The sequence below is a fragment of the Balaenoptera ricei genome, chromosome 1, assembly GCF_028023285.1.
Source record: "Balaenoptera ricei isolate mBalRic1 chromosome 1, mBalRic1.hap2, whole genome shotgun sequence".
Classification (NCBI taxonomy): Eukaryota; Metazoa; Chordata; class Mammalia; order Artiodactyla; family Balaenopteridae; genus Balaenoptera; species Balaenoptera ricei.
The window spans coordinates 21415348-21440038 of NC_082639.1; the positions used below are offsets into that span (position 1 = coordinate 21415348).

General features: G+C 55.5%; 3 protein-coding genes across 5 annotated transcripts; 1 reads left to right on the forward strand and 2 right to left on the reverse strand.

The window, feature by feature from the left end:
- Positions 1-94: 94 nt before the first annotated feature.
- On the reverse strand, positions 95-4737 carry FCN3 (ficolin 3). Its single transcript, XM_059921485.1, is given in 9 exon segments — positions 95-336; positions 1346-1382; positions 1384-1481; positions 1588-1717; positions 2825-2952; positions 3175-3207; positions 3436-3480; positions 3827-3922; positions 4710-4737. Coding segments are annotated over 9 exon segments (837 nt in total).
- Positions 4738-7394: 2657 nt separating this feature from the next.
- Positions 7395-11425, reverse strand: CD164L2 (CD164 molecule like 2). Of its 3 annotated transcripts, none has more exons than XM_059896147.1 (6): positions 11263-11425; positions 10641-10808; positions 10469-10540; positions 9937-9981; positions 8230-8374; positions 7395-7669 (listed from the first exon to the last, which is right to left on the reverse strand). In XM_059896147.1, the coding sequence occupies exons 1-6, from the start codon at positions 11348-11350 to the stop codon at positions 7663-7665; spliced, it is 525 nt and encodes a 174-aa protein (XP_059752130.1). In that variant the 5' UTR covers positions 11351-11425; the 3' UTR covers positions 7395-7662. The 3 variants fall into 3 exon arrangements, with proteins under 3 accessions (XP_059752130.1, XP_059752122.1, XP_059752139.1); XM_059896139.1 differs by lacking the exon at positions 7395-7669 and adding an exon at positions 7857-7951; XM_059896156.1 differs by lacking the exon at positions 7395-7669 and having other exon boundaries at positions 8226-8374.
- Positions 11426-18077: 6652 nt separating this feature from the next.
- On the forward strand, positions 18078-20212 carry GPR3 (G protein-coupled receptor 3). Its single transcript, XM_059896168.1, has 2 exons — positions 18078-18158; positions 19215-20212. The coding sequence occupies exon 2, from the start codon at positions 19220-19222 to the stop codon at positions 20210-20212; it is 993 nt and encodes a 330-aa protein (XP_059752151.1). The 5' UTR covers positions 18078-18158; positions 19215-19219.
- The last annotated feature ends 4479 nt before the right edge of the window (positions 20213-24691 follow it).

Below are 24691 nucleotides of genomic sequence, written 5' to 3' on the forward strand. Positions count from 1 at the left end.
GAGGAGCAAAGATGGTTAGCAATGGGGAGGGGTAGCTGAGGGTCCAGAAACTGTATGGGAGAGATAAGATAACCCTGCTTGTTGCCAGGGTGCCCTAGCAAAGCATTATGTGAACCCTGTGGTAAGGGTGGCCCATGCCACAGCCTGAGGCCCAGTCAATGCCATAGTTATGGGCAGTGGCTTCGGACATCCAGTGGCGCCCGTTGAGATTGGACTGATAGCAGGATCTGAAATACCAGGCACCACGAACAGTCACCTCGCAGTTGCTCTTGCTTGTATCATGGTTGGTGTCATAGGTGGTAAAGGGCTTCCTGCTGTGGAAGCTCAGGGAGTCCCCTGGCAGGAAGGGGATGGGAGGCACCTAGGTGCCGGCACCTTGGAGAGATGATCTCACAGGAGCCTCAGAGCAATTGTGAGGTGGATGTTTTCAGGCCCCATGAGAAAACAGCAGTGCCAAGGAGCCAGGGTGTTTGCCCAAGGCTACACAGGGGCACTGGGACTTGAGCTCAGGACTGTGGCTCCAAAGCCACTGGCTCCGCCGCCTACCTTGTCCCCTCCCAGAATCCTCAGCTTCCCTCTTGCTCCTTTGTCTCCTCCCAGCTCCCATCTGCAGCCTGAGCAACTGTGCCAGGGGGAGCTGGGAGGGATTTCTCAGAAGCCTGGGCAGGAAAGGGGGCTCTCCTGAGGCACCTCCTCATAACCACTTCCCTCTTTCAAATTTCTCCTCAACAGCTGGTGTTTCTTTGAAAAAAGCCGTCTCTGGTTCCTCTTCCAAAGCAGATAATGCTGGGGACTTCCCTGGTGGTCCAGTGGCTAAGACTCCGCACTACCAATGCAGGGGGCCCGGGTTCGATCTCTGGTCAGGGAACTAGATCCCACATGCATGCCGCAACTAAAGATCCCGCACACAGCAATGAAGATCCCGCGTGCCGCAACTAAGAACTGGCAGAGCCTAAATAAATGAATGAATAAGTATTAAAAACAAAAAAGGCAGATAATGCTAACACTCAACAGAGCCTCAGAGGTCTCCCACACCCTCCCTCCCTGCCTCCTTACCCATTTTACAGGGGAGGAAACTGAGGCTCTGACCCAGAAGGGACTTGCCCAAGGTCACATAGTTAGTAAATGACAGAGCTGGACTTAAACTCAGGATTGTTTGCCTCCAGAGCCCAGCTTCTTCACCCCCGTGTCTCATGACTGCCATTTTTCAGATGAGGAAACTGAGGCCCACAGAGGGGAAGGAGTTGTCCTGGGTCATTCATGGAGGCCGTGGCAGCCCTGGGAAAGAACCCAGCCTCCCTCACCTTCTTTGCCTACTCCAAGGCCCCACTGTAGGCTCGCTCACCTGCAGTGCCCTCTGAGAACCTGCCAAGCACTAGCTGGGTAGTGACCTGCCTCCCCAAGGAGGTGGAAGGCCCCACAGTGAGCAAAGGTGCAGTTGCCTTTAAAGTCCTCCAGCTCCACCCGCAGCTCCCAGGTACCTGGGGGACAGGGAGGCAGAGATGGAGGAATCCTCAGATCCCAGGTGGGAAGTCAGAATGTCAGGGAAATGCCCCTCCAGCTCCCTGGACCCTACTGAGAACCTACTCTGGAGAGTAAGCTGGGGCAAATTCTCATTACCCAGCCAGAATTCGGACTCCTGGCTCCCAAGACCTGCTTTGTAGGAGGACCAAGAGCAGAAGAAATCCACGAAACCATCCTGTCACCGCTGGAATAGCTAGGGAGGCAGAGAAGGCTAGCACGGCAGCCATTACTCCAGGCTGAGCATGGGATGAGGAGAAGCAGGGGGCAGAGGCAGCTGAGAGTGGATGCACTGTGGGGGGCAGGTGGACAGGCACCCCCTCTTTGGATTGGGGGCTTGTTGATAAAGTGTGAGTCCAAGTGAGCCTTGCTTGTGAATATGCTGACGAGCTCTACACACACTTATTACCTTTTACTGACTCTCAACTTCACACTGTAGCCTCGAAAGCCCTGGGGGAACTGAAATGATAAACATCGTCCCTGTCCTCCCGAGACGGTCAGTCCAGTTGGGGGTCAGATTCAAAATAACCTGCTTTAGTTTACTATCATAAGAATCAAGATATTAGAGCAGAGAGGTCACCTCCAGAGGCCCACCCAGCCTTACCCTGATGCTCCCTCCCAACCCCACTTTCCTCTTCAAGCCAAGCAGACCCCAGGCCCTGCAGAGTTTCTCTCCTAAATATCTTTCAGTCTAAGAGCCTCTACTTCCATTGTTGCCACTGCCCACCCTCTTCTCCTGCCCTGACCCCTGCAGTTGCCCTAACCTGTGTCCCTACCTGCAGTCTGGTCCCCACTCAATGCATCTGCCACAGTGTAGCCTGAGTCTTCTTTCTAAAAAATGTCCGACCTGGTCCCTCCCCTGCTTAAAACTCTTCCATGGCTCCCCACTGCCCTCCACACTCCTCAGTGGGTCATTCAGTGCCCTCTGTGAACTGGTCTTTTCAGGGGCCCTCAGTCCATGCTTGACCCACAGCAGTAGACCTCAGTCAACCGCTCCATCTGCTCTCAGCTCATTCATACAGTCCTCCCACACCCTCGTACTCTCCTGCCTCCTTACATTTGTCTTTCCCTCTACCTGGAATGCCCTCCTGCACCTCATCTATCTCGAGAACTTCTACACAGCCTTCAAGGCCCTCTCATATGGCATCTCCTCTGTGAAGTCTTCTCAGACTTCATTCCTTAGTGAGTTAGGCTTAAGGGGTGCCTTGGCTCTGGTGGGCTCTGGCTCCCCCTAGGGGCCAAGGGGAAGAAGTGCCCACTGGGCCTGACTTCTGAGTCCCTTCTCTCCCTGACACTCACTCACCAGCCAGCCGCCCTCTGTGGTGTCCACGTCACAAAAGACTGGGAGGGCTCGGCCCTCGGGTAGGCACAGATGGTACCAGCTGCTCAAGGTGGCATCCCGGCTCAGCAGCTCCTGGCAGCTCCTGGGGCCTGGGGAAGGGGAGATGGACTGAGGGGGGCCCCCAAGTTATTCCCCAACCCCCACCCCACTCACAGGCAATGGAACAGGCCAAGTGTGGGACCCAGGAGCCCTCTTGATTCCTTTGGACCCCTGAAGAGGGGTTCCGAGGTGCGCTGGGCCACACCTGGGGTCCACCAACACCCCAGCACCAACTGACTCCAAGTGCCTGGCTCCTGTGAAGGCGGCCTCACTCTCCTGGCCCCAGAGCAGGTTTGCTGAATCTCCTGCCCCAGGGAAAGATGAGTGTTGGCTCTGAGGTCTGAGTACCTCCAAGGGAATGCCCATTAACCACCATAGGGGAGGGTGCCCAGGTCCTTCTAATTCTCCCCACTCCTCCCAGCCTTCCACCCCCTCTGCAGGAGAGAAATCATAGCCAATTCCTGAGCAGCAGCCAAGCAGAGGCAGGGACAGAGCAAAGAAAGAAGAGGAGACCTCTGGCCCCACATACTCACCAGGCTCACCCTTGGGGCCCATCTTGCCTGGTGGTCCAAGTTGCCCTGAAATCCCAAGGCAGAGATGCATTACGTCCCACCCCATGTCAGGGGCGAAAAAGCAACGAGGGATTTGGAGCCAGAAATCAAATCCCAGCTGCAGCCTTTCCTGTCTCTGTGAATGTGGGCAAACTGCTTATCCTCTCTGAGCCTCACTTTCCCCCTAGCAAAATGGGGACGGTACCGCCTACCTCACAGGGTCACTCTTCGGATGCTGGGCAACCAGCCTGGAGCCTGGCACGCAGTAGGTTCCTTGCCCTTTTGTCATGGGCTCTCAGCACAGACTGTAACCGCTGCACCCCATCCTCCCCAGCTTGCGCCAGGTCCCTGCCTGCTCCACAGCATCTCTCACCTCGAGGACCTGGCGCTCCCTTCTCCCCAGGGCTTCCTGGGGCTCCAGGACAACTGGGCAGGAGGACAACTTTGCTGGCTTCCAGTTCCCTGGTTTCTGCAGGGAGACATGGGGCTGGGTGGGCACAGGATGGGCATGGGGGGAGTGGGCATTTCTCTCCCAGACCCCTCTGCACTTCTGTTTTCATCCCCCAGATTCTAGCTGTCAGGACACTGGCTTCCGGAGCTGGCAAGGTTTTTCACCATTTGCATCTATTTGCATATGTTTTTGTGCAGAGCCCAGATTATCAAACTCCCACACTGCTCCTTGAGGCTAGTGAGCCTGGGTGGGAGAAGGATACCTAGGGAGGGAATGAGGGCAGATGGGTACAGAGGGCGCCCTAGGCCTCTACCTGGGCAGCTGGGGCATCCTGGGTTCTCAGGCGGGCTCCGCAAACAAGAGGAGCAAAAGGGAGAGTGGGGTCCAGGGTGGGCCCACCTTGCTGGAGCCTCTGAGGGAGGAGGCCAGTTTATAAGGGGCCAGGCTGGTGAGAGGACATGAAACGAGACTTCCTCCTGTTGTCCCTCCCCAGGGACACCCCACCCAGGCTGGAACCAGCAGAAGGTGGGGGCATTTCCTTCCTCAGCCCTGGAGAGAATGGGCATAATCCCTGCCTGCTCCAACCAGGATGGAGTCCAACTTCTGATCCTGGCCTCTAAGGCTCTGCAGCCATCTCTTCAGACTTCTGGATTCACGTAGGGTTTTTCAACCTTTGAACTTTAGCTCAGTCTTTGCCTTCCATCCGGAAGCCTCCTCCTCTTCTCTCCCTGTGAAGCTCTGCCCATCCATGAAGGTCCAGCCCTAATGCCATCTCCATTAGGAATCCTCCCCTGATCCTTGTCACCAGTATCAGGAATGACCGCTGCTACCATCTGTTGGGCACCTACTGCACCCCACGAGTCATGCTGGGTGCGGTACGTCACCTCCCATCATTACACAGCCCTGCTCATGGTCGTTATTACTGGCCCTGGGTTATAGGCTGGTACATAGCAGATGATCAGTTAATGTTGGTTAAACGAATGAATAAAAATGGAGAAACGGGCCCAGAGACAGGACATGATTTGTGTTCTCTCTGGCACTTATATGCCACAGATTTTGCCCAAGCCCATGCCCGCCCCCCTTAGCAAGGTGACTTCATGCCCACCCTCAGGTCCACTGAGAAGCCCCTGGCAGTGCCTAGAAAATAGCTGCTAATATAGGCCATCGAATGGGCAGACCGTGCAGGGCAGGCGTGGAGGCTGGGAGGCCAGTGAAGAGGCAGCAGCCTTGGTCCAGATGTGAGTGGTGAGGTCTGAGCTGGAGAGGGACCTCTGGTGATAGGGGAGGGGAAGAGAGGAAAGGCTCATTCATTCATTCACTCATTCATTCCTTCATCAAACCCTCCCTGAGAGCCTCCTTTTTCCAGGCCCAGTGCTTGTGGGGGTGGGGAAGGCTGAGGTTCAAGAGGGTGTAGGGAAGGTAGAGGCCAAGTTTGCCAGACAAGATGGATCCATGAGATGGACGCTGAGACTCTGCAATTCCAATTCTAGGAATCTGTCCTCCCTACTCTCTCTCACAGGTGTGCCAAGATCTGCAGACAAGCCCCTTTACCATGATGCTGTTTATGATAAAGTGGAAATGACCCAGCTGCACATTGATAGGATGCAGGCAAATAAATCATCACCATCTGTATAAGTCATAGGGCAAATCTGATCTATAATGAAAGCGGCAAAATTGCAGAACAATATGTAAAGCACGCTCCCACTTTGTATTTTAAAAACGCTAAATGTGTTTTGTGAATTCATAGAAAAAGGTCTGACACATCCTGTTAAGCATAGTTATTTCTGGGGAGTGGGACCAGGGGGAGAGTGATTCTCTCTCTTTATATAAAGTTCTGTGTAGTTCTCTTGTTCCTTACAGGCATTTACTACTTTTTTGGGGGGGGCCGCACAGCTTATGGGATCCTAGTTCCCCAAACAGGGATCAAACCCGTGCCTCCTGCAGTGGAAGTGTGGAGCCCTAACCACTGGACCGCCAAGGAAGTCCCGGCATTTACTACTTTTGAAAAAGAAAACATTCAATAGAGTAATTTCCTTAACTGGGTGGAAAGCCACAAAGATATAGGGGCATTTCCTCCCTTGGCCTGGGAGAGAATGGGCATTATACCAGCCAGGATTAAGTGCTGGGTGGAGAAGCCAAGGGAGGGTGACCCAGGCAGGAGAAACTGCGTGTGCAGGGGCTTGAAGAAGAGAGAGCAAGGCAGGCTGGGTAACACGAGGTAGATGCAAGGAGCTGGAGGGGAGGCTAAAGGGGAGGCTGATGGCTGAAAGGAGGGGGGTGTTGATGGAAGTGAGAATGGAGGGGGAGGGACGAGGAGGTGGACTGTTTGGCATTGTCCATGGTGGTGCGATGTCTAGGCAGGTGAGCCCTCTGTGAGGCCAAGGAGTAGCTGGAACTCCCTGTGGAGCCCAGGGGCCCTAAAGCCCTTCCAGCTGCAGCTGGAGACCCTGCACGGAGACTAGGCCTGGGGCAAGAAGAGGTGCAGGTGGCTGATCACAGGCTGCCCAGCTGGAAGGGTGGATGGGCGCCCTGGAATGAAGCAGACGGAGCACATGCACCTGCTCTGAACCTTCCCCATATCCCACAGAGATGCAACCGCTGTTACCCAGCTTTACAGACGAGGAAACTGAGGCCAAGAGATGTTCAATTAACTTGTTCCCGTTCACACAGAGCAGTCAGGCTCCACAGGCTGAACTTTCACCCATGACTCTCTATTGCCTCTCAGCTTCCTAGGACAATCATGGGACTAAATCAGATACTGATGTCAGACTCTCAGCCACATGCCTGGTTTCCAGCAAGTGCCCCATTGATAGGAGATGTTATTAGTCAGGGAAGACTTCTGGGCCCAGGGATGGGGGGTGAAGAGGGGGAGGTGGGCATGGGTGGAGCTTTCCAGAAGGGCCTGCTCAAGGAAGGCCAGAAGTACCCTGTGGAGGGTCCCAGGGGCATCTCCACCTTGGCACTGGGGCAGAGACCCAACTTTAGAAGCCAAAAGAGCCTGGAGATGCCTCTGCAGAGGAGTTCTGAAGTTCTGCTCATTCTAGAGTCAGAAAAACCTGGAGTCAAATCCCAGCCCTGCCCCATTCCACTCTGTGTGCTCTTAAGCAGGTGTGCTTACCTTTCTGTGTCTCTGTACCCTTATCGATAAAGTGGTGGAGGAGGGGATTAAACACATGTAACAAATAAAAAATTTTTTTGTTTTGGCTGTGCTATGCAGCTTGTGGGATGTTAGTTCCCCAACCAGGGATTGAACCCGGCCCCAGCAGTAAAAGCGCTGAGTCCTAACCACTGGACCACCAAGGAAATTCCCCCAAATAAAAATATTTTAAAAGGTGACAGTATCAGTTCAAGTCTGAATTTACATTAAGGAGAGGACAGTGGCCATACCCCCACCCTATCCAATCCACACACAGCCCAAGACATGGGACATAAAACACAGTGCTGGAAAGAGCTCCTTTATTTGGGGGCAGTGTCCAGGCCAGGTTGATGGGAGGAGGCAGGCTCCAGACCTAGTACCAGGCAGGGGGCCCGCAGGGATGATGGATGAGACAGGAGGTGGTTGAAGGATGCTCTCATCTGCAGGTACCAGGCCCAGACAGGAGGGGATGTCAGGTATTGGGCACCGAGCCTGCTCGGTGCCCACAGGGGCCAGAATTTGGTGACCAAAGTTTCTCCCACCCCTAGCGCCCACAAGCAGGCCAAGAGGGCAGCCTCTTCATCCTTTTTCCCCTGAGTGTGGAATCCAGGCCTGAAGGGGGTCAGATTCTGCAGAGGCCAGACAGAGAGGGCACTCAGGGCAGTGGTCCCACCTCAGCCAGGCCAAGGACGCCCACCCTCAGAGAGCAGGCGGTGGTCAAAAGAGCAACACTTTAATGGAGGCTGCAGCGATCCGCCCCACAGCACACATGGGGCCGCAGCACACGGGGGCCTCAGAGCAGCTCCCTTCTCGGAGGAAAACCAAACCGCACACATGGCCCAGGCTCCTGCCCGTGGCCACAGAGCTGCAGGCCGAAGGCTGCCTGTGCTGTCACCTACTGGTTCTCCTCCCTGCTGGCAGCATGAGGGGACAAAGACAGGTGGGCTCAGTTGGGCTCGCAGACGCCGGGCCCAGGCTGAGTCCTGCCCCAGCCAACACCCAGCAGAGAGAACCCCACAACTGGAGGAGGGAGAAGGGGTGTGGCTCACATGGGGGAGGCTGGGAGGGACTCATCGCCCCTAAGGCTGCCCCACGGGGAAGACAACACACCAGCGCTAACAGGGACCTGAGGGGCAAGAGAGGGGGGCGGGTGGGCAGTGAGCTGGGACTCGGCGGGCTAGGTACTCACAGTGTCTGGTAGGTGCTGTCCTTGGCCTTGAGGAAGCGCAAGACAAAGAAGGCCACTGTCTGCAGGCTCAGCACCAGCACGACGCCACCAATGAAGCTGGCCCCATCAAAGCCAGGGCCGTGGGCCTCAGGGACCGAGGGGCTCTCTGCAGGGTGGAGGTCACAGCAGGCCACTGTGGGCCAGGAGCCCAGCCCCACCCCAGTACCCGGCACAGGTCATCTGGGGGCCCCAGTCCTCACTATGGGAGGCTTGAGCAGCAGGCTCAGAAGTTCAGCCCAGACCCTGTGGGCGGCTGGGAAGTGCCTGGTGGGAGGGACAGTGCCTGGCTGGGGAGGCAGGGCCTTGGCTCGGCCCTGGCTCTGCTCCTGAGCTGCTCGGTGGCTTGATGTCTCTTACGCCCTCTCTGAGCCTCCTGACTGCAGGGACCAGATGGTGACTGAGCTCCCTGCCAGCCTTCCTCTGCCACAGCGGCCCAGCAGGGTGAGGATGGACCCAGAACTTGGACATCCACACCCGCTTCAGCTCAGAATCCCTCTCAGCCTTGGGTCTTGGGGTTTGAAGCCCAGATACAGATGCTGTGGTCTCCTTTCAGGGCTCCTAAGTCCTGAGACCCTGGAGTCACTCAATGCCAGAGCCCTTACTTAGGGAGGGAAGGAGCAGAGAAAGAAGTGGAGGCCCACACCCTACCAAGTAGATAAATGAAGACTTGACGATGTACGTCAGAGGGAGAAGCCAGGCTCTGAGTGCCAGGCCTGTCCAAAGCCACCCCACAGTTAGGGCATAGCCAGACTCACACAGCATCCCCTGACCCTTTCCCCTGCCCCCGCCTTGTGGCCCACGGTTGCCAGGACGTCTGGGTGGCTCCCAGCTGGGCCACGTTAGCCATCAACTCCCACCAGGGATTCAATTTCAGGCCCTGGGCCAGGTGCCCAGAGCAGGGCAGGGCAGGGCTGGTGGTGGAAGATCATTCTGGGGCAGTGAAAGGGGCCCAGTTGGGAGCTGGGTCCACCTCCCAGAGGGAGTAGCTTGTGGAAGGGGGGGTCTGAGAATATGAAGGGCAAAGGGTAGTCCCAGCTGCAGCTCAGGGAGCCCCAGAGAAGGGCACTGGGGAAAGAGGAGCAGAAGAGGGAAGAAATAAGCTGTACAACACTGATCTGGGGCTCAAGCCGGAGGGAGCTGAGCCATCAATAATTCAGCCCCTAAGATCACGTTTCTGGCTTTAATTAACCAAGAGCCTCTTCAGCCATCCTTGCCAAGCCTGCTGACCTCCAGGCCCTGAGGGGCAGTGGGAACCAAGGGGTGGGGTTCTTGCCTCTGTTTTGCCAGGAACCTGCTTTGTGACCCTCTCTGAGCCTGGATGTTGCAGTAGGTAGTCACTGAGGACACCTTGGCAACCTGAGCCATACACCCTCAGCACCAAGTAGGTCCGGAGGGGGTCATCCTGAGTTCTCTGGTGTGGGAGAAGGGATGGGAACCATCATTTCTTGATCACCTCCTATGCATCAGAAACTGAACTAGGTGCTATACATCGTCTCATAAAATCCTCACAGCAACTTTGTGAGGTATTATCCAACCCACTTTACAGATGTGGAAACAGCCTCAGGTGGAGAAATCACAGGGCTGAGGTCATAGATCTCGTCAGTGCCTGAGCCCAGCTCTGTCTTTCCCTGCACCTCTAGACCTCCCATTCCCCCAGGTAGTACCTACCTGTTGTGATGGTCTTCGGTTCATAAGTGGGGTGGTGATGCACAGCTGAAGAGACAGGGAATCCATAATAATCCAGATCCCCACTCCCAATTCCCATCAAGACCCCAGCCCAGGCCCACCCAACACACTTTCAAGCCTTAGTTCACACAGTTCCTTCCACCAGATATGCCCTCTTTCCACTCTACCTTTAAGTGTCATCTGTGATGCCACCTCCTCCAGGAAGCCCACCCCCATTCCCTTCTGAACTTCCAAAGTCCTCACTATGGTTTAAAATAGAAGAGCTAGCTCCCCCATCCTCTCTACATGCTTGTCCTAGATCCTCTGGCCGTACCAATTTACAGAGGAGGAAACAGGCTAGAGAGGGGAAGGGACTTCTCAGTGAGCTAAAGGCAGAACTGAAGCTGGACCCTGGTGTTCGTGGGCATAGTCTACTCTCTGGGAGAGGCCAATTCCATACTGGAGGCAGGCTCTGGCTGGGGACACCTCAGCCCCCTCCCTCCAACTTGACTTAGGCCAGCAGGAGCCCCCTTACCTGGACATGACTCTGAGCGGTTGTAGACAGAGCAACCTTCCTTGACCACCTCGGCTTGGGCCACACAGTGTCCTGGTGGGAGAAGGTGCAGGGAAGAGGTTTAGGGGGTGGGGTCAAGGCCTTGGCGTTCATAACTGGGGGCACTAAACTTGGGGAGGGCCTGACTCCATACCTGGCTCCTCCGGCTGACACTGCTGCCACACGCAGCCAGAGAGGTTGTGTGCTCTGTTCCCCTCCACACAATGCTCACAGAGCTTCAGCTGTTTGCAGGCCCCTCGGACAGCTGGCCAGATGTTCATGCGGAGCAGGGCTCCCCGCCCAAAGCCTCGAGCTCCTTTACCTGGGAGTGGCATGGGTGCAACACTTTGAACCCAAGCTACAGGCCCCCTTCCCCACTACGGTGGATCTCACCCCTCTGCACACATACACTCACCTGGATCTCCCAAGCCCCACTGCCCATCTGCAGTTTCCACAAACACATGGTTACACACACCAAGAACCTCCCTGACATTCACCCAGAGCACCCTCCCTTTGCATACATCGGGAGCTACCCCCCCCATACACCTGGGGCCGCTTCACTTCCATACACCTGGGGCCGCTTCACTTCCATACACCTGAAGCTCCCTCACACCTGGCGCCTATATGTACACACAGGGCTCCACACACAGCTGGAGTCCCCTTCTACCCACCCCAGGAGCCAGCCCCGCACACATGTGGAAAACTCCCCTCCCGCCCCCCAACCCCCGACTTGCTCCTGGCAGGCGGCTGGGTGAAGGGTGAAGGGCACGCGTTACCAGCCACAGCGAGCTGGGCACACAGGAGGAGGCAGCAGCAGCCGCCACAGAGCGCAGCCCGTAAGGCGCGGGGTCCCGGCGCGGCCATGGCGCGGAGGCGGAGCCTGGGGGGTCGGGGTCTGCGGAGTGCTGGTGTGGCGCGTCCCTTCTGGACTCGGCTCCGCCGGGGTGTAGGGAGCGAGACCCGGGCAACCTGGGCGAGGCCAGGTGGGCGTGGCTCTGGCAGGGAGAGGCTAGTGACGCCACCAGGTGGGGCGGGGTTTTGTGGTCTGAGGCGGAGCCAGATAGGGCGTGGGTAGGGGGCGCGGTCTGGTGGGGGCGGGGTTCGGGGATCTGGGGCGGGGCTCCGGCAAAAGGAGGTGGAGTCCAGGACCGGTAGCCGGCTAGGTCGCTGGATTCCGCCACCCTCAGTTTCACGAAAACTCTGCTGCATTATTATCCCTACTTCACAGGTGAGGAAACTGAGGCTCAGAAAAAGTGACTAGTCGGAGGTCACAGAGTTAGTGGCAAAATCTGGATTTGAAGCGAAGTCACTTTCCTGACTTCCGGGCTTGCGTCAAGTGCGTCCTCCAACCAGGCCCCAGGACAGCGAGGATCGGCCTCCAGGCTCTGGCAGCCCACCTCGCTTCACCCGTTGCACCCTCCTGTCTTCTGCCCCTCAACACACCGCGTCTACCTCTGACCCACCACATCCCCTCTGGCCAAGTCAGCGGTCTCATTGTTACTGGGACAAGTGGGCCTTTCCACAGCCTTCCTCTCTGCCTCTTCTGGTTCTTCTCCCTCTGCAGCCACTTCTCAGGTTCCTTAGAAGACACCTCCTCTTCCTCTTCTCCCCATCCTCCATTCTCCCCTTTCCCCTCCCCTCCCCTCTCCTTCTCCCCCTTCTCTACTTCTCCTTTTCCTCCTTTCCCCTCTTCATCTCTGGTGGCCCAGTTCAGTCCTGAGCTCTATTTCTCCTCTCCTGGGGTCATCTCATCCATTACTCTGCCATCAGTTCCCAAATGAAAGCCAACGAGTCCCATATCTCCATCTCCAGCCCAGTGCTCGCTCCCCAGCTGCCACACCTGTAACTAATAATACATAATTAACATCTATTAACGACTTACTACTAGCAGAATGTACATTCTACTAAGCAGTTTCACTAGCAGCTTCTCTTCTGACGTCCTCAACTACCCTCTAAGCATGGGTTTTGTTATCTCCAGTTTGCAGGCCTCTAGTAAAATCACTTGCTCAGGGGCACACAGTTAGGAGGGGAGCCAGGATGTGGACCCAGGATCCAGTGAGGCCAGAGGCTACTCTCCCCTCTGCTATGCCTCCTGAGGGTCCATCTGCTTCCTGGGCACCTTTACCTGAGTGTGCCTCAGGCCCCTGAAACTGCCCGGTCCCTCTTCCCCACTCAAGGAGACCCCTTCATTCCTCCCGGCACCTGATTGGAAACCATGGTCTCATCCTCACTCCCTCCCTCTGTCTCAGCCCCCAGACTAAAGTCCTGCAGATTCTGCCTCTACGTCTCTCCTGTGTCCTGCTCCCTCATCTTCCCTTTGCTGGCCTCACACTGCCTCTCAGCCTCCAGGACCCTCCCAGCTCGGCCCTCACAGTGCAGGGCTGTCCTGAAAACATGGATTCAACCATGAAACAATTTTCAATTCAGCTTGGCCTTCACAGCCCTGTGATTCCTGGCTCTTGAAGTCTTTAGAAGTCTTGTGCTCACCCCAACATCTTCTTACCCTCTGAGAAAATAGAACAGCCTTTCCCCCAACACACACCCTCTTTTTTACCTCCTTGCCTTTATCCTATAGCTGTTCTCTCTCCTGGAGGGTCCTCCTCTGCTCCTGACTACATGTGTCTGGCAAACTAATCCTTCAGGACAATGCAAAATGGGCACCACCTGCAGGAAGCCCTCTGTGACTGTCGTGGAGCAAGGCTGAGCTGCTGTGGCACTTGTCCCAGGTGGTAGATCCAAATCCGTCTGCTTTCCCACACCCAAGCCCTCATCCCCTCACCATCTCTTGCCTTGGTGACTGCAGTGGCCTCCTGGTAGGGCTTCTGCTTCTGCTCCCCACCTCCAGTCTGTTCTCCACTCAGCAGCCAGAGCAATCCTTTGAAAATGTAAGTCAAATTGTACCATTCCCATGTTTAAGCCCACCAATGGCTCATTGCTCTCCAATACTGGCATGATCTTCCCCCTGCCTACCTCTCTGAGCTCAACTCCTACTCTCCCCATGGCTCCTTTGGCTCCAGACACACTAGCCTTCTCTCTGTTCCTCAAACACATCAACTCTTTTCCTCCTAAGACTTGGTACCTGCCGTGCCCTCTCCTTGAAACTGTTCTATCCTCTCTTCAACTGACTTGCTCCATGACTTCCCTACTTAAAACAGGTCTCCTGGTTATTCTACATCATCATGCCTCCTTTTTTCCTTCAGAACACGTATCAACTGTATAATTAATTACTCATTTGTTTCTTAGGCTATAAGTGAGTTCCAGGAAGGCAGGGACCATGTTTATCTTCATCTGTAGTTAACTCCCTGCACACATAAAAGCTAAGCAGGTGGTTACCAAATAACCATACTGTACCATCTTGTGACTGTGTACATGTTTGCCTGTCTCACTGGTCTGTGAGACCCTCAAGGGCTCCCTACTTAATATCGTATTAAGTATTTACTTGTAGATTGTCCATCTCCCCATCAGAATGGAAGCTCCATGAAGAAGGCAGAGATTTTTGTTCATTGCTGTATCCTCTGTGCCTAGAACGGTGCCTGGTAAATAGTATATGCTCAATAAATATTTATTGAATGTTGAAAATGCAGGGATATGGCCACATCATCTTTCTGTCTGCAGCACCCTCTCAAACCCAAGCCCAGGGGAACTGTCAGTGAATATTGGCTGAATGAATGAGTCAGTGCTAAGAATGTGTGCGCTGATGATGCCCAGATTCTTGAGGCTTGGACAAGGAGCTTGTGTAGATAGTATCTGTGTCTCTCACACACACACCTCCCTCCAGAGCCTAGGCCCATAGGATTCTGCAGATTGGTGAAGAGAGAAGAGGTAAGAAGTCTTACCTGGAGGTGAGCGCTCACAGCCATCTGGTGGTCACCTGGGGAACTGCAAGTACTATCAGCCCTAGTTCAACTTCACTCCCAGCCCCTTCTGGGGAGATGGTGACATCTAGGCTAGAATGAAGGCACACTGGATTTGGTTGCAGATGGAATGGCTTCAGATCCCAGCTCTGCCATTTACTGTGCAATTTGGGGCAAGTCCCTGGCTTCTCTAGGCTTCACCTGTGAAATGGGGTTGCAGGACTCTTGTAAGCACTGGGCTCTGGTCTGGCACCTGGTAGGTGGGAAGGACTGGAGGGGGGTGTCAGTGATGGGAAGGAATCAAGGAGGCATGGCAGAGGGCATGAATAGGAGAGAAGAGGAAGGGCTGCCCCTTCCTCTAGACAGCAGATCTTTGGGGAAGGGAGACCTGGTTGGCAGTGATGGCCTCAATTGTCCTGTTGACATGGGGCAGTTTTGGAGCATGAGAGAGAGTATTCACATGAAAATCCACAGCCCCACTTGAGTCTCTTAGGTCCCCAGCATTTCTCATGGTTAGAAATATCAGTGCACCCCCCGGCTGGCTGAGGATTGTCTCCATCATGAATGACACCGTACCTATCTGGATCAGGAAGTTCTGGCCAACCAACTACTTCAGTGGAAGCATGGTCATTGATGTTCTTCACCCTGGAAGGGCAACAGTATCCAAGACAGAAATTTGGGGAAAACTAGCCAAAATCTACAAGACCACATCAGATGTCATCTTTATACTTGGAGTCAGAACCCATTTTGGTGGTGACAAGACAACTGGCTTGGGCATGATTTACGATTCCTTGGGTTATACAAAGAAAAGTAAACCAACACAACCCTGCAAGACATGGCCTGCCTGAGAAGAAAAAGAACTCAAGGAAACAGCGTATGAAATGCGAGAACAGAATGAAGGAGGTTGGGGGACCACAAAGGCCAGTGTTGGTGCTGGCAAAAGGAAGGAGTAAAGATTCTGCAGTGACTTTATCTGTGGTGATTTTGCCAATTTTTCATGAGAGGATTAATAAACTATGAAAAAATAGAAAAGACCACTGCTGCACAGAATAGAAGATAGTCTCTCATACACCCTTTCTTTCCTTCTCCCTCCCTCCCTTCCTTCCTTCCTTCCTTCCTTTCTCTCTTTCTCTCTCTCTCTCCCTCTCTTTCTTTCTTTCTTCCAAGTGCTTGCAGGATCTTTGTTCCCCGACCAGGAATGGAACCCGTGCCCCCTGCAGTGGGAGCACAGAGTCCTAACCACTGGACTGCCAGGAAATTACCTCTCATACACCCTTTCATGCCAACCTCCCAGCAGCCTTCACCCTTCTCTGAGACCAGCTGGACAGTTGTTGGAACCCGGCTCTGATGGGGACGAAAGTGAATACCTGGGTTCTGGGGCGCTAATGCCCCTGTATTCTCTCTGATGCCCCCGCCTTCCTTGACACCATGAGTATTACAACTCTCTCTCTGTTTTCCTTCTCTTTCTCTAGATGTTGCTTTTTGTTTAATCATCCAGTCAGCAAGTATTTATTGAACACTTACTCCATGCCAGGCATTGTTCTCCAGCACAGAACAGAACAAAGTCTGTTCAGTCCTGGTGGGGCTGACACGTACTTTTTTAGAAAAGAATAAATTTAGAATTTCAGGAGTGCTAAGTGCTCTGAAGAATAATAAATCAAGGAAAGAGGGCAGAGAGTGATGGGGAGGGGAGTGGTAATCTAGGGTAGAGGTCAGGAAAGCCTGCCCCTGACGAAGTGACTTGGGTTCAGAGACCGGAATGAAGTGCAGGGGTTCCAGGCAGAGGGAACAGCCAGTGCAAAGGCCCAGGAGCAGCAATATTCTCATCCACAGTCTGTGCTCTCAACGGCAGGGTTCCCTGAGGCTCCTCCTCACTCTCTGCTCCCTCCCCTGGGTGATGTCATCTACCCCTAGAACCTGCACATCTATGCCTCCCAGGTGTCCTCCTCCTGCCAGATATATTGGCAGCCAACACAGCCAGTGCTGATAATGTGCCAGGCCCCTCCCAACAATCCCATGAAGAAGATACTAACATTGTCTCTATCTTATAGATGAGAAAACAGGCACAAAGAGCCTAAGACACTCACCCAAAGTCACGCAGCTAGGAAATGGAGGAACTGGGATTTGAAACCAGTCTAGACTCCTGACCACACCACCTGCTAAACACCCCAAACTCACCATGTCCAACCTGAAGTGCATTATCTTCCCCAGCCTTGACCCTATCCTCTCCCCATGTACCCTGCCACCGCCTGTCACCTCCTTCTCCCTGCCCTACACTGACTGTGGGAGCTGTAGTGGTTCTGTGTTGCAGGGAGAAGTTGGTGGGGCCTGCGATCTGGGCTGCCTTGGTTTCCTCAAGCCCTCACCTGGTCCCTGCCCCCCATCCCCATCCCACAGGGCTGGTTGATTCCAGTGAGGATCAAAGCTAGAGACAGAGGGAGGAGGAGCAGCCAGTTCCCCTCCCCCAGAACTGGCCATATCTGTCACATCTGGAGAAGTCAGCTGAGAGAGGTTCCCTGGGGACAGGCAGGGTTGGGGAAGAGGGAGCTCCTTCTCCATGCCCTACCCTGCCAAGGTGTCTAAGATGGGAGGTTGAGAGGGGCCTGCCCTGGGTACTGAGCTGCTAGGTTTCCTGCTTCCAAGTTCCTCCCGGCTCCACCACTCCTGCTGCTTCGGGGAAGTGCCCCCTACCGCCACCCCGCTGGCTTTCCAGATCCTTGAATAAATAATTCAGGTTTTGAAATCTTGCCAGGCCCACTCCTCCCATGCTGTGAGGGCGCTATTGGGCTGACATGATTGACGTCACCCAGCTCCTTATGCCAGCCCCAGCGTCACGAGGACCTGCCCTGGCAGCAACTTACCTGCCTGGTCACTGTCAGTCCAGACCCTCTACGCTGTCCTACTTACCCTGGGGTCCACTCACCACAGTCACCTAGTATCTTTTTTTTTTCCACCTGGTATCTTCATTCCAGGACCCTACAACCCTCATCACAGCCTTGTCACTTCAGCACTTGTGAGAGGGTCACGGTGACCTGAAGTCCTATCACCTGGACACTCCATCTTCCCTTTCCTTTGCCACCGCCTTTTGCCACCCTGCAATCCCTGAACCCCATCATGCCACAGAATCACCCTGACATTGCTGTGGTTGCCTTGGGGGCTTCCCTCTCTACCTCAGCGTCCCACTGCCACCATCCCCCAAGATCCTGTCATCATGCTCATACCGTCACTGCCACCCACCTCCCTGCTCCCTCATGCTCCTGTCACCATCACCTCAGGGCCGTTTCATCTTGGCAACCCCTGCCATCCTCACCGGGGACGCCCATTCAGCCCCATCACTCGGTTTCCGTCACCTGAATTCCATCAGCCTTTGCCACCCGAGAGTCCCATCACCCCAAAGTCTATCCGCGTTCCCTTTCCGCTCCCCCTACACATCCCCCTCAACCTCCCGTGGACTTCCAGGCTCTCGCACCAGCGCCCCCGAAACCCCCGGCCCCTAGAGGGCGCCGCGTCAAGGACAGCGCGGGCCGACTCAGGAGGGGGCGGGGCCGCAGCCACGGTCGCTTTTTATGAATGGGGGAGCGGGCGGCACGAGGCCTCATTACTATGCCGAGCGGCGCGCGCTGCGCCCCAGCGCGGCTCACCCATTGGCCAGGCGGGCCGCTGACGTCACCAAACCGGTGGCCGGGGGCGGGACGGGGCGGGGTGACTCACGTCGCTTCTCCCGCGGCCGTGGGGGCTTCTCGGGGTCTGCATACACCCTGCGCAGCCTGGACCCGAGCGGAGCCTCTCCGGGGCCCGGCCGCGCCCGGTCCCAGGAGGTGAGTAGAGGGCCACGCCGCGGGCACAAGGCGTCCGGGAGGGCACTCAGGATTCTGGGGCGCTGGGCAAGCGGTAAGGCTCGCAGCGGCTGACTGGGGTCGGAGGTCGAGACCAGGAACCCTGAGTCTGGGCTAGCAGGAGGGGAGCCAGTGTCTGAGTGCTGAGAGCCGTCAGCTGGGTAGCCTGGCGCCGGGTGAGCCCTCCTGCAGGGACCCGAGGCCCTGAAGGGACTGATGGTCATCTGAGTTTCGGCCGGCAGGAGGCGTCTGCGGCAAGGACCCAGGCGTCCGAGCAGGAGGAGGTGTCTGACTTAAGAATCCAGACCTCCGGGCAGGAGGCGGAGTCAGGCCCAAGATCCAGGTGTCCGGGCAGAGGGAGGGGTCTGACTCAGGGATCCAGGCTTCCAGCAGGGGGTGTCTGTTCCAAAGACCCAGAGGTTCAGGCAGAAAGAGGGGTCTGGCTGGGGACAGAAGTCTGGGCGGGTGTGTGTTGGGGGAGGCTGAGTTCCCAGGTGTTGTTACCCCAGGAGTGCAGGGTGGGGGCTGGCGGGAGCTTCACGAGCATTCTCTGGGGGCGGAGTCTGGGTTTGGCAGTACTGAGAATCGCGAGGGGTCTGGTGAGCCTCAGAAACTGAGCGTCATCCTCCCTGGTGGGGAGGGAGCAGAGCTGCTCTCAGTCTTAAGATGTTTTTCCCTCCCCCAGTCCTGGGCCTTTCCCAGCTTCTCCTGGATCCTATGGGCCTCCATCCACTTATGGTAGTCCTTCATCTTGTCCTCCTCTGGTCACACATGTGGGAGAAAGAGACCTGCAGGACTCAGGGAGTTGGAAGGGAGAATGAAGAGACCCAGGACAGGGATCCCCAGGAAAAGAGACTCCTGCTAGCCTGGCGGCATAGGAGAGGTTAAAGGTACCCTGGAAGGAGCTTCAGGGCAGGAGTGGGGGCGACAAGGCATTGGGACTCAGCCAGGTATCCTGAGGTGAGACTCCCACTGTTTCCAGACCCCTCCACTTAGCACCCAGCCCTGCCAGCTTCTCACAGGGCCTTTCTCCTACAGGTACCATGATGTGGGGTGCAGGCAGCCCCCTGGCCTGGCTCTCTGCTGGCCCAGGAAACATGAACATGAGCAGCGTGGGCTCAGCAGAGGGGCCCACAGGCCCAGCCACACCACTGCCCTCACCTAGGGCCTGGGACGTAGTGCTGTGCATCTCAGGTACCCTTGTGTCCTGTGAGAATGCGCTGGTGGTGGCCATCATCGTGGGCACTCCCGCCTTCCGCGCCCCCATGTTCCTGCTGGTGGGCAGCCTGGCTGTGGCAGACCTGCTGGCAGGCCTGGGTCTGGTCATGCACTTTGCTGCTGTCTTCTGCATTGGCTCGGCGGAGATGAGCCTGGTGCTGGTCGGCATGCTGGCCATGGCCTTTACTGCCAGCATTGGCAGCCTACTGGCCATCACCGTTGATCGCTACCTTTCTCTGTACAATGCCCTCACCTACTACTCAGAGATGACAGTGACGCGGACCTATGTGATGCTGGCCCTAGTGTGGGGATGCTCATTGGGCCTGGGGCTGCTGCCTGTGCTGGCCTGGAACTGCCTGGAGGCCCGGGCCACGTGTGGCGTGGTATATCCGCTCTCCAAGAACCATCTGGTGGTCCTGGCCGTTGCTTTCTTCATGGTGTTTGGCATCATGCTGCAGCTCTATGCCCAGATCTGTCGCATCGTCTGCCGCCATGCCCAGCAGATTGCCCTCCAGCGGCACCTGCTGCCTGCCTCCCACTACGTGGCCACCCGAAAGGGCATTGCCACCTTGGCTGTGGTGCTTGGCGCCTTTGCCGCCTGCTGGCTGCCCTTCACCGTCTACTGCCTGTTGGGCGATGCCCACTCCCCACCCCTCTACACCTATCTCACCCTGCTCCCTGCCACCTACAACTCCATGATCAACCCCATCATCTATGCCTTCCGCAACCAGGACGTGCAGAAGGTGCTGTGGGCTGTCTGCTGCTGCTGTTCCTCTTCCAAGATCCCCTTCCGATCTCGTTCCCCCAGTGATGTCTAGTCGCATCCTGGTGACCTTTCAGCCCTGATCACTACAGAATTCCAGAATGTTAGGTCCTCCACGGCTTTGTTCCAACCCTCCAGCTCCGCACCCCAAGACCCAGCTGGTTCTGGAGTTCTAGGACTTTGGGTGTTTCACAGGATTCTGTTCAGATCCCTGCAGGGCCCAGCTGGCTCCATGGTTCTAGAATGTTCAGGTGGTCAGGGTTCCACTCAGAAATGTCCCACAGCCCAGCTGGCTTGGAGTTCCAGTATGCTGCTGGGTGTTTTACAGTGCCATTCCAAGTCCCTGATCTTCCCCCTCCCTTGACCTTGACCATGTCGCTTTACTTTTGAGTTTCTGAACTAAAGAGTCAGAGAGGTTAGTTACTCCGTTGATAGATAAGAGAAAGATTTATCTGTATATATGTGCACATACAAGGAGAGTATCTATTTATTATTTATTTATTTATGAATTTATTTATGGGTGTTAAGGGGAAAAAAAGAGACCCACACCTTGAAATCCAGGCCATACCAGGGTACTCCCAGTCCCCAACACCCTCATTTCTGACCTCAGTTCCTAGACGGGGGAAAGGGAGAGAGAGAAACCACGTATTTTGTTATTATTTTTGCTTGTTTTTTATCAAAGAGATCATAGAAACCAGAGCCTTCTCCCAGGGCCCGCCACCCTCGGGTTTGCAGGGGGAACACACCAGCCTCTGGTTTTTTATTTTTTTAAGAAACCATCACCTGAGAAACCGAGAATTCCTCTGCGCTGGGGGCCGGCTGCCCTCTGGTGGCCGTTTTGGGGAAACTGCAGCCCGGCCGGCAGCCGGGACCAGGCCAAGCAACCCCAACTCCACTCCAGCCTGGTGTCCAGCGCCACAGCCAGAGCCTGGCGGCCAGGCCTCACCCTGCGGTGCCCTAGAGGAGGCAGGGTGTGAGCCAACACCAGACCCCTCTGCCAACTGGGGTATGGTCCCCAGTGCAATCCCTATTCCTGTCCCTGACCCAACCCTCAATAAAAAATGATTTTGTGATAAATTTGTCTGTGTGTGTGGAGGGGGTGGAGTGGGACCTGATGGGGGACAGCCTGGAATGGGAGGATTATGCCAGGCCTGGGGGCCTGTGGGGTATATGAGGAGCTGGAGACCCAGGTGGAATGTGGCCGGCAGGTGACACCTCCCACCCCAGGATGCCAATCTGATGGGTCCCCCTGCTCAGACACAGGCACCGCCAGGCAAGAACGCCACCTCCCCCTGGGGACTGGAACCCCTGTTTCTAGACCCTTTTGGGGTTGAAGATGCCTACATCCTGCCCACATGAGCTTGAGCCTGGGCTTTGGCATGAAGTATATACTCAAAGCATGTAGGTGTTCTTGACAACAGCCCTTTCCAGTCATGGGTGTTTGCTGCGTGCTAGGCACTGCACTAAGTGCACTACATCCATTACCACATTTATGCCTAACAAGCATCCCATGGCACAGGTAATAATAACTTCTCCATTTTACGGATGAGGAAACAGGCCGAGGGAGATTCAGTGGCCAGCTCAAGGTCATACAGCTAGGAAACGATAGAGCCAGGATTCAAACCAGGAACACTTGTTTCCAGAACCTGTGCACTGTCTACTGGCCAATGCCCCCCCATCTCCTTCCTTCCCAACCCTAGGGCTTACGACATTCTGGACTCAGATTTGTGTTGGGGTTCATTCTCACAGCCAGCAGCCACATTTTGGGAGGTGGCTGGATGGGGTCTGTTCATTCAGGAGCTGAAAGAGCTTTTTTGCTATGCAAAGGTGAGTGATGGTAAGTGTGTGCGCGTGCCCTTGTGTGCATTTGAGGATGGAAGTGTTCAGGACCCTGAATTTCGGTGTTTTGGAACCAGAAAGGACATGTTCAACAGGCAAGGGCGGGAGCAGGTTTGGGGTGTGGCTGAAGAGGAAGCTCTAACTACCCAAACGCCCCATCTTCCTGGGTGGGCAAAGCCTGGAGGTGGGGCCCTCAGAGCATCTCCACTGTACAGATGGGGAGACTGAGGCCCAAAGAACAGCCACTTGCTCAAACTCACACAGCTGTACCAGGCTAGGACTCAGGTCTTTCTCCATTTCCCTGGCCAGAGATTTTTGCCTGGTGTTCAAGACCCCTCCCCAGTAGTAGCCACAGGAATCCAAGGGGAGTGGACACGCCAACAGGGGCTGGGTCAGAGCTGGTGGAGGGCGGCCCTGGGCCTAGGTACACATAGCTCCAGCCCAGGCACAAAGTGGGGAGGGTCCACCAGATCTGGCTGAGGCTTATCTCTCTCCCCACCTTCCTGGAAGGTCCCTGGGAAAAGACCCCCACTCAGGAATCACCTGTTCTATGCCAAACATCGCACACAACATCACCGTGGTCCACTGGGTGGTACTATTGCTCTCCCCACTTTACAGAAGAGAAAGTTGAGGCTCTGAGAGTAATGGGTTTTCATTTATTCACTGCTGTCCTTGTGGACAGCTTAAATTCTAGCCAGGGGAGACAGTAATAAAGAGATAAGCTAAAACATGGTAATGTCAGAGAGTGATGAGTCCTCAGAGAAAAACAGAGAAGGGGCACAGGGAGCGCGTGTAATCTCTAAATGAGGGTGCCCCCAAAAGGCCTTCCTGAAGGTGACATTTGATTTGCCTAAAGTCACATAGTTAGTAAAAGAGTTGAGCTGAGATTTGAACCCAGGTCCATTTGACTCCAAATCTGTTTCTTTCCTAGGTGAGGGAATGGGTTTCAGGAGTAGCTCAGAAACAGCAAGCAAGGAAACCAGGGCAGGGAGCTCTGTCCCCGGGCTAGGGAAAATTTGGGGCTCTCCAGGCTACCCGTAGACCTTTGGGAGGGGCGGTGTAGGAACAGGCCTCCTTGCTGCCTCTGCCTCACTCCCAAGGAGCACCCACCAAGGACCAGAAGGAGAGGGGCCAGGTGCCTCTCCTACCCTGGGTGGGCTTGGCCCTTTGCCTCCCCATCCTAGCTTCTGGCTCCAGGGCCCAGCAGGGCCGAATGCTGGCCAGCCTCATGTCTGCGAGGGCCTGTGATGGACCCCCATACTGTGAGTCCTCCTCTGTCTGTCTGGGTGTGGTTGTGTGGTGGACCTGAGACATTTCTGGGAGCCTGTATCTGCGGTCTCTGCCTTGGGTCCTGGGCCCACCCTGAGGGTGTCTGAATCTGTCCCTGGGGTGGGGCCTCTGTGCATGGTGGGGCTAGCTGGCTTCTCCCTACTCCTGGGATTCTTCAGATACACCTCAGGTCTTCCCTGTGCTCCCCGCTCTGTGTTTCCTCCAGGAAGCCTCCTTGGCTAAGCCCTCCTGTGGCTGTAAAGATGCAGTTTATACAACACACCTTGCTACCCTTCTCCTTAGTAAATATTTATAGAGAAGTCTTGCCTTCCTCGTTGGAATGGGGGCCCCTAAAGGCTGTGTCCCCTCTCCAACTGAGGGTCCCTGAGAGAAGGGATATGTCTGCCCCCCCAAACTGAAGCCTCTATGTCTCTTTCAGCCTCAGACTCATCTGGTGCTCGGCCTGGGGCTGTCCAGCACCACATGCCTGTGTGTGTGCGCGTGCGTGCCTGTGTGTGTGTTTTTTGGGGGGGAGTAGTCAAGCCTGCCAGCCTCTCTGCCTTTGCCAGTTGTCCAACCCCATGCCTGACTCCACCCAGTTGCAGAGGCCTGGGAGGGTGAGCTGGGCAGTGGGGGCTCCCTGGCTTGGGGGAGGCAAAGGCTGGGGCGCAGAACCCTGCCTCTCTGCCGGGGTAGGCCTTGGGGTGAGGGTGGGGCCCATCTGTCCTCCCCTCCTTCCCAGGTCCTGTGTAGAGCAGGGGGGCAGCCCCCGCCAGGGCCATGACCGCCTCTCCCTGCAATAAGTGAGGAGACAGCAGCTATTAATATAAGATGAGTTCACGGGCTCGCAGCTTTTGCAGGGTGGAAAACAGGCTCCCGGGGCCGGGGGCTACGGCAAGTCTCGTCTGTCAGATTCTCTCCTGGAGCCTGGAGCCCATCAGCCCCGCATCCCCCAGCTCCCTACATGCTGAGACCTGGGCGAACACAGGCACGTGCACACAGGCACACACGTGGGTGTCCAGGTCTCTGGCTGCTCAGAGAACACACACACATGCACACATATCCAGACATGCACGTGTACCCAGATATATCTGCATACTGGTATGCACACCTGTGCACACAGATATATCATGGTACACATGTACACAGATCATGTCAACTTCATGTGCATATGTTCACATATGCAGAAGCATACTTAAATGTATGCAATGCCCTTGCACACACATGGATACACACAGACACACTTACCCTTATATATACATGTGTGCACACAGGTCCAGACATGCTTACATAGCCAGACCCATCTGCATACCACTGCACACGCACATATACACAGGCACAAAACTGCACACGTGCATACAGATGGCATCCATAATCATGTCCATACCTTTGCATACAGGACTACATTCAAGGACTTGAATGCACG